This window comes from Apostichopus japonicus, chromosome 17, assembly GCF_037975245.1.
Source record: "Apostichopus japonicus isolate 1M-3 chromosome 17, ASM3797524v1, whole genome shotgun sequence".
NCBI lineage: Eukaryota > Metazoa > Echinodermata > Holothuroidea > Aspidochirotida > Stichopodidae > Apostichopus > Apostichopus japonicus.
This window is the reverse complement of record NC_092577.1, coordinates 22,177,825-22,191,799: the sequence shown is the minus strand read 5'-3', so window position 1 is coordinate 22,191,799 and position 13,975 is coordinate 22,177,825. Positions and strand designations below refer to the sequence as shown.

Below are 13,975 nucleotides of genomic sequence, written 5' to 3'. Positions count from 1 at the left end.
TCTACAATCATTTCCTGTATTCTTAATACCGCCCGTGTAAATTGTAGTGTCGTAATAAACATGTAATACACTTCGCGTTCCATAGTCCTAAACATATATTACACACTTGGCGTGCCATAATCAGTTAGTAAATATGGCGTCCAAGTTATAAGTAAAACGAGTACACCGTACTGTCTTAAACTGCAAATCAATATCTTGAACTGTGTCTTTTATTTAACAACTAGTACTCTACATAAATATTACCTCAAATGGACAGAATCGTTTAGTCACTAGTGCGGATTGGGCCTTGTATTCTACAGTCCCTTTTAACTCTAGTAGTGATATTTACATTCGCTGGTTTCAGTATCGTATTCTTCATAGAATCATCCCGACAAATTATTATTTGCAAAAGATTGGTAGTGTTGCATCAAATATGTGCACTTTTTGCCTGCTTAATCTCGAAATAATAGAACATGTTTTATCACTGTAATTTTCTTCAGAGAATTTGGAAATTCTTTGAAAACAAATTCATTAATGTTGATATTCAAATTCATTTGGATATTTCTAAAGTTTTGTTAAGGGGCGATTTTCACGTTACCTCAATTTAATGCTCATTTTGATAAAATGTTAAATTTATAGTTGTAAGAAAATCAACATTCTTCCCACAGTGATTGGCACTGTCAAATATGTGAAAGATTATTTTGTGATACAAAAAAATGATTTTTCAGAAAAATATGGATGAGTTGGCTCCCTTGGGTGTACATTTACGTCAATGTACAAGAGAAAGCGGCAAATGATTTTCAGAGATTGTTTGACCTTAGCTGGCCGTCCATGCAGTGGCGTCGCGCCCATTGGGGCTCGGGGGGCACAGCCCCCCCTCCATTTTGTCAAAGGTGTCATAAAATTTTGTCATAGCTGCTACAGCCTCACAGGTACAGTCTCTAATGTCCATGCGTACCGATCAGCAGTTCCACACTTACAGGGGCAAAGCGTCACCAGTCGTTGAATCGATCGGTGTCGAATACAATGAAAGCCGGTGCCGTCGACGAAATGTTTCCCGACAACTGGATGAGATGTGGCGTAACGAGGCACAGATCTCGGACAAAGATCGGTTGAAGATCGAGGTGTATTTCGATGCCACAGATCGTTTCACTACTGCCTTAGCGACAAGATTCAGCTCGCATGCGGTGCCACTTCTGTCGGCAACGGAATAGCTTGTTCGCCCTGTCGTTGAGAAGGAGGCGTTGGTAATTCGTTTACAGTAGTTTTATCCAAAGGACCTGCAGATGGATATAATCTACAAGAACCGATTATTCTGCAGGACTCTCGAACAAGATGACACCGTAGATGACGCAATACTTGCAGATATGCAAGGCATTTTTCTCCACATGTTGGAGAAGGGAATGTTCGACACATTCCTACCAGCTAATTCTCACCCTGCCAGTCACTTCCTGCTCATGCGAGCGCAGCTTTTCGGCGTTAAAGTTTGTGAAGAATTCGTTGCGGACGAGCATGTCCCAGTGACCTGATGGTGCTGGCCAAGCAACCCGACCGCGCGAAAGCGTGCAAGCAGACTGCCATTGACTCATTTTGGAACATAACTCAGCGACTTGAATGAGAACAGTGTGAGCAACTGAATTTCTTGTAGGGCCTACGAGAAATAGGGCTTATGTTGACTGCTTGGTAAATGCTTGTTACTTGTTCATATTCAGTCAATCGAAACAGTTAAGTAATTACTGGCTGATAACTAATAAACCAAATGTGCCATCAACGCTGCCATCGTTCAACAATGTTATACATACGTAGTCCCAGAGTAAGTGCAACCCGGTACCTTTGCCAAGGTCAGTAAATTTTCCATGAAAAAATGGCAATTTTTGAAAATTCTTTTCTAAGCCTGTAATAAAGTTCGGAAAGTTAACATAAATGTAGTGAACAGAGATTATGGGACTCCATGTGAACTTCTTAAGTAATGCAATCAGTTTCGCTAAAAGGTCCACCAGGATAAATTTGCCTCATGATCTGATAGGTAGTTTGGAAAAAATGAATAATACTAATCATTTCAAATACAGTCACAATTAACGTGGGAAATAATCATTTTGTTATCGCTACTTTCGCTTTTTTGCCCATGTGTTCAAACGGCATAGCTTTTTCTTCACCAAGTCAGCACTTCTCACGGGCATGGGCGGCGATCATGGATCAGCCAACACAAAAATTGTTTCCATTTGTTAAATTTGGAGCGCTTCTGGGAGACGAGGAATTGGTAAACTAAGGAATAAATGGCGATCACTTCCTTCGAGAATATTTCCCAAAACAAAGCGACATCCGTTTTGTTTGTTTGTTTTTTTTTTGGCCTATTCTGATATGAGCACGTGCTCAGTTGCTCATCTAAACGACTATGTTTTGCTGACGGTGTGCTCTTTGAGTCACTCATTTGCTCTTTGCTCTTTGAGTCACTCATTTTGTGCTCGCGTGCTCATCACAGTTAAGGGTGTGATCTAAACAATGCACTTTTACCCTCATGACATTACCAGTCTGTCATGACGAAATGAAGCTCCTATCTAATCTCCCTAAATATATGCGCCTACTAACCGTAAATAAAACTAGACCGTCCAAGTGGAGACATCCTTTTTTTGGGAGATTTATCCTTAGTGAATATGCACGTTACGAAAACGGGTAAAAACAAATTAATACAAAATAGACACAGACACAGAATGCATGTTTAACGGAGAAAGGCTCGCTCTTTCCGGATTATTCAGTGGCCCTAAAAATAGCCGTTGAATTTGATCAATCTCTTTCAGTTCATAAACTAACGACCTCTTTGTTATACATAAGGCGTGTCCAGGATACTAAATATACGCTGGTCTCGTTGTGATCATGAACACAATGGGTATAACTTTATACATCCTCCTACCAGTCATAATTATTATTTTCTTAATGAGCGAAGGCTTATTCGTTATCCATGTTGTCGAGTACCATTAAACATACAGATAAAAATTCAGCGACCTAAAATAAGTATGCTGATCGTTTTAATGCAATAGCCTATGCCTGCGCGAAGATTATCACTAAAGTAACTAGGATTAAAGAGGAAACATTCTGGTCACTTTCCCCCCTTTTATTCGTTACCGGTTTTCAAGTGACCATTCTGTACGTGGAAATTTCATGCAGGCTTTTGTTGAACAGGATGGCATATTGCCTTTAATCAATTTAAAGACTTAGACCTTCTTCCTCCCCCTCAATTAATCTTACCGGAATATCACTAAAAAGTTTCCAATAATATGGTGGTTAATGAAATATAATGGAAAATGTTGCTCCTACTTAAAACGTTCAAATCCCCACACGCGTTGACCGAGTTATAGGAGACAAAGAATTTCACATTCGTTCACTTCACGAATATATATCAGTAGCTATATTATAGTATATTGAACAAGTCTTAATCGATTCGGATATCAAAATTCTATTAATATACCAAAAGTGTGGGCCTATACTAATATACCTCTCATTGCTGAAAACTCGGAAGAATATGATTTCAAATAAACCTGCTTAATGTACTATCGTGCGATCTCATATATGTACCGTACTGGTGGGCGATCATGACAGAAATTCTTAACTGATAACAAATTGGGATTGCATGGGTGCGATCATTGATGGCTACATCTCAGTTACAGGGAATACATCTTTCCGGGGTTACAACACGGGTGCCATCTTAGGGGGTACATCTATGGAACGCCAAAAGGACCACAGTGACATGTACCACTACTAGTTTCACATGTACTACTACTAATTTGACATGTACTACTACTAATTCGGAGTGTACTACATCTAAAATGTCGCGTACTACTACTAATTCAAAGTGTACTACATCTAAAATGTCGCGTACTACTACTAATTCAAAGTGTACTACATCTAAAATGTCGCGTAATACTTCTAATTCGAAGTGTACTACATCTTGAATGTCACGTACTACTAATTCGGAGTGTAGCACATCTAAAATGTCGCGTACTACTACTAATTCAAAGTGTACTACATCTAAAATGTCACGTACCACTACTAATTTAACATGTACTACTACTAAATTCACGTACTACTACTGATGTCAATACCACTACCCAGAGCCTTATATACAGAGAGTTGCGACAACTCGGGTCCGGGAATTTTCGATCACGTGACCTCATGGCCTCATTTTGGGCCAACTAATTCTGGCGATCGACAACAACGTACGTTCGAGCAGTCAACATCTGCGCTGCCATCACAGAATGCCTGGCTGTTCAGCGTGGGGCTGTTCGAATCGTCCCGAAAATGGGTGAAAGCTGTTCAGATTCCCAACAAACCCAGATCGGAGGAAAACATGGGAGGCGAAAGTAAACAGGCTTCAGTGGAAGGCGAACTCCAATCACAAACTTTGCGATGTGAGTACTTCACCTAGGCCTAGTACAATGAACTAAGATTCGTATCACTAGGCCTAGCCTAGTCCATAACCAGGACTGTGGGTTACACCACACAGTCCTTACAGCTATGTATGGTGCACTGTGCAGTGTACGTACATACACACATAGTTAACAACACAGAAAACAGAGCATAAATTTCAGGCATGAAAATGGTCTATTTTTAACAAGTTCTGATGAAGAGAGTTGCGATGTTGGGATGTGCATAAAAATATCTCTGCAAAGTTTAGTGAGTATATTCCTTAAATTGAAGGCTCCAGCGTGGCAAGACAAATCGGGGATCTACGAAGCACAGTGTGCAATACAAAGCACCAAGGGCTAGCCTAGCCCCCTAATGAAAAACTGCTTGGCTCCATTGAGTCATGAGCTTGTTTGGATTATTATTTAGGAAAATTTGGGTGGCGATCTGGCAGACCATTGAAATGATTAATCATTCTGCTTTGCACTTGATGATTTGAATTGAACTGGTCCAGAACTCCACTATCTTCTATGAAATAATATGGAAAAATTAGGTTACTAAAATATCACTGTAGGCTAGGTAAAAATATTTCCTAGAACATTGTGTCCTGTTAGAGGATAGCAGGTAAAAATAACAGAGTCAACTGGAAACCATAGGCCTAATTAGGCTCAGGAATCATGTTTGTCCATGTCATACATAGGTACGGTATACAGATCCTAATTCATATTCTTACAACCAGGCAGTTCCAAGCAAAAGAGGACATAACCCAGGAAATTCAATTTGACTGAGCCTAGGCCTATCATTTTACCGTGGTTGGCGGGCAACTCCCCCCCCCCGGCAATCCCCCCTCAAAAAACGACTCTAATTTTCGACTTCTGGCAACATTTATGCTTCTGTTGGGGGCGGGGGTTGTCCGGGGTGTTGTCTGGTCACGATTACCTTATCCATTAATAATAGAAGCCCATGCCTAGTAATAGAGGCACAATTGGTATTTTGAAGAATTTCGGACTTTTTGGATCCTATAGTATATAGATGCAGCTTTTTCAAGTTATTAGACATAAAATTCGTAGATAAAAGCCTGACTCTCATACAAAAATATTCTGAAGTAGATCTTTTCAAATTCCAGCAGCAGCTTAGTTCTCATAACGCTGAAATATCATACTTACATATACCATATGTTTGCGATGTGAGTTCCAGATTAGTGTAAATTCCTTACAGCACCCAGTTTGGGTCATATTATGGTGGTAAAGTCCTGTCAGCTGCAATTTATGATTCGTATTTCATACATTTGAAATAAAATTAGGTCATACCCACATTGTGACAGTGGCTGAGTGAGAAATATTCAGCCTAGGCTTCTGTGATGAAGCCTTATGAACCTTCTTCCAACTGCCACGGTATAACACTTATAGAACTGCCCACCCACTCCTCTTTTTCAAAACCAAGGTCAGAAGAGTAACTGCAGCAAATTTCATCTTCTATGACGTCTGTCACTGAGAATTTATTCTGACCGACCTGGCTGGTGGGTAGAGGCAACCCCCCTCCCCCCATGCCTGCCTAAATGTCATACTGTTCTGGGAGTGTTCCAATCTAAATGTACAGTATTCATAGCTATTTTGGGTAATGTGCAACTAAAAATTCCCCCCCCCCTCCACACTCGAACTACCGGTTAGTTTCCTGGTGTATATATATTAAAGTTGCGGGGCCTATCACTGAATAAAATTCAGCATCAATATTTCCCTCCTACAGGCCCCCATCTGACTGATGCCAGCGTACTCCAGGAACCGACCACGTTCTCTGAACCTGGAGGAGAGGGAGGGATTCATTCATTTTTTCCCCGACGTGGCATATCTGACCGACGAGACCAATTGTGATACCCCGAAACAATCCCCCTCCCCTGCCCCACATGTCACCTTTAACCCTGCGCTCTAAATTTTGAACACAGACAAAATGTGATTGGTCCATTTAGTTACCATACCAAGCAATTTTCAAAGACCTAGCTTCATGATTCTGTGCACCATGTCAGTACCAGTCACATGTTCAAATATCAACTTCATCAGCCATTGCTAGCTCAAGTTACAGTTCATCCCAATTTTTACCAATCACAGGCTTTGTTTGGTTACCATGGCAACAATGGAAGAATGTACATTATTCCGCAACTGTGCAATATGTGTTACAATATGATATATTACCAGTCATAATACAATTTTACCGTACCAGAATATCAACTGTTGAATTTGGACTTCCAAATGTGCCAACCTCATCCCCTTGAACTTGAGCGCAGCCAATCCCTCCCCTCCCGTTCGACACTCGACGCCCTACTTACACAGCCTCGGCGCATAAAAGCACCACAACAAAAATAAAACCCAGAATCCCGCTCACACTTCTACAATGCCATCGAAAAATTCCCCTATCCACCTTGAATGCCCATTCCCACACATACTGTATGTTGCCCATTTGGCCCCAAAATGGCGCCCAAATTTCAGTTGTCGTAACTCTCTGTATATAAGGCTCTGTCACTACCTCTAAAACGGCAGCTACTACTACTAAATTGGAGAGATGGCGCTATGCTCAATCTGTGTGCCGAAGTACGCAAACTTTTCGACGACTTTGACCCAATGACTACACGCGAGAAATACACCTGCATAAGATCATAACACAATTAAATGTTCAAAATGTCATATGAAATAGATGAAAAAGTGGAGGAATATGTGAAGATGGGTTTCAAAAATCGACAAATGGCAGAAATGTTGAGTGTCAGTGAAAATACTGTGAAGAGGAGAAGACGTGATTTACAGCTGAGAAAGAAAGACTTAAATTCAGAAAAGACTGGTGAGGTGCTACTGTTAATGTGGTAAAGTTACGATTTCTAGGCTATTTCTACATGCTAGGCCAGGCTTCGGCTAGGCCTATTCTCTAATTTAAATGATATTCCAAAACTGTTACTTCTTTAAATTATATACAGGTCTGGTAACGTATGCATTTTAGGTGTTCTACAAATGGCCTGGATATAGGCGTAATAAAGTACTAGGTCATGGATTAATTCCGAGCATAACTTAAGAACCCAAACATAAGTTACCGTTTTAATTTAGATTTGGCACAGTTATGTGTGTATGCAGAGCTTAGTATGCGTAGGACTAGGAGTATCAGGCTTCCTGTAGAAATGTTCCCGTTCTCCTTGCCTATACATTACTAATACTTTAAACACCATTGTCTGCGACCATTGGGCATCACAAAAATAAAATCCAGTGGTAGCAAAGCAACAAAATTTCGAAGCCCCAGCAGGTGGAACCATCGATCCCCAAGAACGTGCTTAATATAGCTTCAGTTTTTAACTCTTGATATTGTTATACACACTATTATTCACAAGCAGCAATTTCCCCATCATTGAAATGTCAAGAATGCTTTTGATTCCCCAGCTGTGCCTTACTATATGCTATTTTCTTTTTGCCACAGACCTTAAAGGTATAAACTGTAAAATAGTAATTTGAATCAACAGAGTATTGAAGAATATGTTTCTTCATCATTATTTTAATGCAGATGCACAACTAGATGACATGGTATCGGAAATACTACTACAGAGTCCAACGCATGGGGAAAAAATGGTGTCAGGTGCATTGGAAAGCAAAGGAATTTGTATTCCCAGAGAAAGGATTCGTCAGGCAATCAGAAGAGTAGACCCTCAAGGTTTCTTTAATTGATTTATTAGAATTTGGAAAGAGGTTATACACCGATAAAGGCTTAAATAAGACGTAAGATGATTAAATTGAAGGTTTGATGAAGGAACCTCATGCACACCAATCCTACAGGCCCCTCAAACAATGCGAAAAAATCCTGCAAACAAATTATGAAAAGGCTAGGAGAAACAAATTAGTTTATTTCATATCATATCATGCTTTAATATCACCAAATACAGTGAAGATAGACCTATATGTCATAGAATGAATGTAAATATGTAAAAAAGCAGAACTGAGTGAAAGGGATTGCTCTTTTAAGGCAATGTGACTTAACAGAGTAAACAAAAGGGAAAAAATGGTCACAGGGCTGGACATATGATGTCCTATAGCTCACCTCCCTCTAGATGGGGCCTGCTGCTAGATGAATATATAACAATGACAGAATGAATGTGTCATATATCCTATATTTTTTTTAATGATAATTTACTGCCAGGGCTTGACATAACCGGTGGCACCGATGGCAAAAAGCCACTGTGCTCTCCATGTTTGCCACAATGCCCCTGAAAAAGACACCCAACCGATGGCTAAAATTTGCCACCATGCCCTTTGCAATTGGTGCCCCATAACACTTTTTCTTTAGACGAAAAATGCCATCTTGCCCTTTCTCCGATTCTTTTTTGCCACCATACCCCCATACCCTTCCCATTTGCCATGATGCCCTTCTCCACTAGAAACTACCGACTTTTGCCATGCCCTTTTTGAGGCTTATTTCAATTAGGCCTGTCAAATGTCAATATCAATAATATAGTACTGTGGAATATCTGTTCATATTGTGGCATTATCTACCATTTTAAACTTCTCTCCAGGTGTTGAAATGCGGAGGAAAACCGCACTGAAAAGGAGGGAATATAGTGTAGCAGGGCCAAATGCACTATGGCATATTGATGGCAATCATAAGCTTATAAGGTTGGTTTACATTGAAAGTAAGGTGGTATAAAGAGGATTCTCGCAGCACACCCATTCCCCACACTGTCCCAAAGTAGTTGTGTCTATCACATTTTGAACTAAATGCAAATTAGGCACCATTGTTAAGTCACAAGTTTGAGTGATCCCATGTCATTATCAATAAGGTGAAGTAGAACCACCCTTTCAATAAGTAACCCCATTTGACCTCAATTGTTAAATGAAATAAATTGATTTGAATTTTCAGTGCTTGGCACTCAAAACAACAAATGTCATCTTCTCACTGTTTGACCTAAGTATTTAGCGTGACATTAATCCGAAGACTACTGACAGGACATTCATGTAGCCCTGTTTCACCTGTACTTTCCTTTAATTAACAGATCCTTACCATAAAGGTATCAATAATCATATATGCAGTATATAGAAAATGTATGTACCTGGTATGGGACTATTGCACCTAATAAGCACTGATGATGTAACATGGTAATGGTTTTCATTCCAGTGATTTCGCTCTGCCAACCTTTACAAAATAAATATTGGTAATACATATTCATCACAGCCAATCCAAAGTATTATACCAAGCAGGACATCAAGTATATTCATGTACAATATGCACTGCTAAAATAACATGTTGCAATCATCTGGGTTACACATTCATGTATATGCACACAATATACTGCAAAAAATGTTACTCCATTATTCAATTTTCCAAATTACATGCCTGTAGAAATTGCAGTATTAACCAAGTCTAAACATTTAATTTATGCTTCCATTTGATTAAATTACAGGTGGCGATTTCTCATTCATGGTGGTATAGATGGGTACAGCCGAATACCTGTTTTTTTAGTGTGTTCAACCGACAACAAAGTTTCTACTGTCTTGAAAGCTTTTCACGACGCTGTAGATGAGTATGGTTTGCCTGAGAGAGTCCGGTCTGACAAGGGTGGTGAAAACATTAAAGTCTGCGATTTCATGTTAGCACATCCTCTCAGAGGCCCAGGGAGGGGAAGCTTTATTGTTGGAAAGTCAGTTCACAACCAGAGGATTGAACGACTTTGGCGAGATGTTTTCAAGGTGAATGCGATGTCAATTAATAAAACTGAGATTGTTTTATTTGTCTGAACAATACTTAGAGATACCTGCTGGCAGTTACCTACTCCAGCCGTGGTATTTTCAAATTTGCATGGGTAGATAAATTCTGCAGAAGAATTAAAACGTCTCGCACGTTGCAGGAAATGGCATTTCCAACGCGTCAAAGGTATGCTGTATTGGCCCCAAATATGCCAGATTTTAAAATATGGTCACCTTTGGTTCAAATTCTTATACTGTTTTTCTTACCACCTTGGAGGAAATTGTACTAGATTGCAACAATACAATAAGCTCTACTGTTGAAATAATTCATGTAATATGAGATGTATTGTAAATTTGACAACATTAATATGTGTGCAGTTTATAACCAATCCCGAATACCTTTTCTTTGTACAGTCATGCTTGAGTGTCTACTATGACTTGTTTCATAACATGGAGGATGAAGGGATGTTGGATTGCTGCAGCGATGTGGACCTATTCTCCCTGCACTATGTGTTCCAGCCAATTATAAATAAACACCTTAAGGCTTTTAGAGAAACTTACATTCATCACAAAATCAGAACTGCTGGAAACCAAACACCACTGCAGTTGTGGACGAGTGCTTCCAATAATGGCTATCCAATCGATTATCTTAACGATGTGAGTCAGTTGATTGCTTCATTAATTTGTACAATTAGGTAACATCAAGTTCAATATAAATTGAGTTGGCATATCAATATGTGTGAAAACGAGATTGATATATACGCAGTTTTGCACATGTAAGAAATACAAAACCAGTACGTATTCCAATGCACTGGATCTCCCATGCAACCTTTTTCTTGTTGTGTATCAATTTCAGAAACCAGCATAAGAGTGCAACCAGTTAAATATTATCATTCACACTTATTTACCTTTCATTAAAACTAGCATGATTTAAAACATATATGTTTAGTTTAGTGTAGCTGTGACCAAGAAAAAAGTGCGTCCAATTGCGGTCACAAGAACAAGGTTGAAAACCATACATGCAGCTAATGTTTATGACCCACAACATATACTACCAGTGTTACAACATATTTGGTCCAACTGTGCAGACCGTCACCCGACACTATTGGCTTGAGCTGTGCAAGGTTTCTGGCTGGACTAAATCTGCTACGTTTCGTATTTAACGTCTGACTGGACAAAGTTTGCCAGGGGCTTTCGTCTGCATAGATTTCATACCATATTAGTTTTCCAGACAAGATGCTAATGTGACAATTCCGACTGAGTGAATTTATGTGCAGGACTGATGTGAGTGCAAACTGGTTAGAAAGGTCTGTAGACACCTAAAAACAACATTTCAGTAAACGACGCAGTGTAAAATGACCGAACCATGTAGCCCTTCCCGGTTCAGAGAGTGCTACTAGCACATCACACAAAAGGCATATAACTTGAGCCTATACGACAAGGACTGACACCTGCTCAGTACGTATTCATACTACCACACAGTAAAAGGTGTAGAAAATGAAAGTGAAGTGATCGTACTGGCATTTTGCGTTGAAGAATGAAATAGACGTACCATGCACTTGCGATTCAAAACGAAGTGATGATCAAAACAAAAATAAATGTTGTTTTCCACTTTTTGTCCTAGCTATATCAGCGAATAAAATTATCATACAGTGCTACAAACTAGCAACAGCTGCAATGTGTTGGTATTAGCAAGGAGCTGCAACTGTCACATTTTATCGATTGAGTGTACTGTGAACTTTTATAATCCATCTTCTTAAGAGTTTCACAAACACCTGCATGGACAACATGTCTTCAATCAATCTTGTAGCAGCCTGCAAAGTTGTGTTTAAATATATGCTAATAACATTAAATTGGATTAAGTTACATTGCATACATACTTCTGAGTGAAAGACAGGATTATTGTCGGCTACATGTTAATTTCAAAGAGCATAGTTTAGCCTGCAGCTCCTTCTCGATCCATGGTATTAACAGGGAGGTGTTATTTAAATAACACCTCCCTGGTATTAGTAACCCACGTTTCGATATACAACTTTCCACGTCACATATCTCCTTTAAGTCTAAACTCCTTCGTTTCATATATTGTTCATTCCAATGCATTTATTGTCAATACAAGGTTTTTTCACTTGATAGGGCAGGAGTTTGTTCTTTTACACTTGATTTTCATTTTCAAGAGTTTGAGATGAATCTGTTACATGTCCACAAACCTTTAATCCAGTGCAATTTTTCAATAGCAATATATGATATGAAAACATGTTGATATGGTTACTGAACAAACCCATAATTGGACTTTCAGCATATCGGGTGATCAGATAAGATTTAATTTTTTTCTTTTATACAGGATGAGACTGTTCAATATGGAGTTGAAGATATTGAGGGTGGTGAACATGAAGACCACCAGGTGAATGTTCCACAGACAATTCACCTTTCAGCTGAACAGAGCAGAGAACTTGAAGGACAGTTCAACAGATTTGAAAATCTCCAAAACAAGAGTGAAAGAACGGCATATTTTAGGGCTGTTAGAGACTTTGTGGTATCTCTGTTTTAGAAATCTATTGTCAGTGAACATCATCAGATTTGTTCCACATGTATCAAATAGGTAACAATTTATAGTGTAAACATTTTGCTATCAGTCATGCTGAATCTGGGCCCCAAAAAAACTAGTGATATTGAAGTTATTATTAGTGTTTGGTACTGATCATGTATGCATGGTGTCATGCAAAAATGTGTCTAGATTTATAACACAGTGCCGATCTCTTGCTCTTTAATTTCCAGGTCCCTCAGAATGCCCTTTATAAATTCTTTGATTGACTTCGCAAGGCAGAAAGTTTCTCATGCCAATTTTTTATTGTATTTATAGTATTTCACTATCTTGTCTTGTTCCTTGCACTGTAAATTTCGCAGAATAACACATGCTAACAACTGGTTCTGGTCTTAGTTGTGAATGTCAGTAGACACATATTTGTTTTAGCTCTCATTTGTCACTTTTAGCAGTGAGGTCATCGCCATGCATGCAAGTGTTGATTTGTCATTAGATTCCTTCCCCTTTTACCAATCAATTCCCTCTTCATGACGTAGCAGTGTTTTGTTTATAAATTGGACCTATGGTGTGGAAGCACATAAAGATTGTGTGAGTTTGTGCGGCTCCTACAGGACTATGAATGTTATGTCTATGAATGTTCCCTTTTTAATCAATATTCCCCTTCCGATGAACACCCCCCCCCCAAAAAAAAAAAAAAAAAAATTGGTACAGCAGCACTGTATTGAAATAAACATGTTTATTTATACAAGGAAGGTGGTGATATGCATCTGTAGGTAAGGAATAGTGGTATTTCATGGACATTTCCAAGATAAAAAGGAATTACTTTACTGTTAATACTTTCATCATATTCTTTGTTTGCACACCAAAAAAATTGTAAACTTGCACCCTTAGATGCATAGGAAGAAATTTTCCTATACACCTATCACATTTTCAGGATATTCTATGTGGGAGGGCACAACATTTTTGAAAGTGGACCTCAGCAGGTTAGCACCACATGTTAGACACAGGAGTGTGTCACAGGAGTGTGTCTAAAGTCATATGTGCCCCCATGACAATCTTGAGAAGTTACCAAAATGATGACCCCTCATCATAGGCGTACGGGACCATTTCAGTTTGGGGGGCAGAACTTTTTGTGCCCGAAAGTTCCCGTGACACTATCTAAGCGGAGCACCACCATCGGTTGGCGCGTAGCGTACAATAAATCTTTTGGCAAACAATGCCTCTCAGATTGCCGGAAACGGCACTTCTCAGGCCTTGCAAGTTGCATGTAAACATTCTTTACTTTATTATCTCACGTTTTAGAAATTTACAAGAAAAAATGGTAACATCACTTTGAAGGGGAAAA

General features: G+C 39.2%; 1 protein-coding gene across 1 annotated transcript; it reads left to right on the top strand.

Moving 5' to 3' along the window:
* The first annotated feature begins 9,084 nt into the window (after positions 1–9,084).
* LOC139954815 (uncharacterized) lies at positions 9,085–12,730 on the top strand. The gene is made up of 4 exons (XM_071954772.1): positions 9,085–9,412; positions 9,806–10,091; positions 10,503–10,745; positions 12,430–12,730. The coding sequence occupies exons 2-4, from the start codon at positions 9,990–9,992 to the stop codon at positions 12,634–12,636; spliced, it is 552 nt and encodes a 183-aa protein (XP_071810873.1). The 5' UTR covers positions 9,085–9,412; positions 9,806–9,989; the 3' UTR covers positions 12,637–12,730.
* Positions 12,731–13,975: the final 1,245 nt, after the last annotated feature.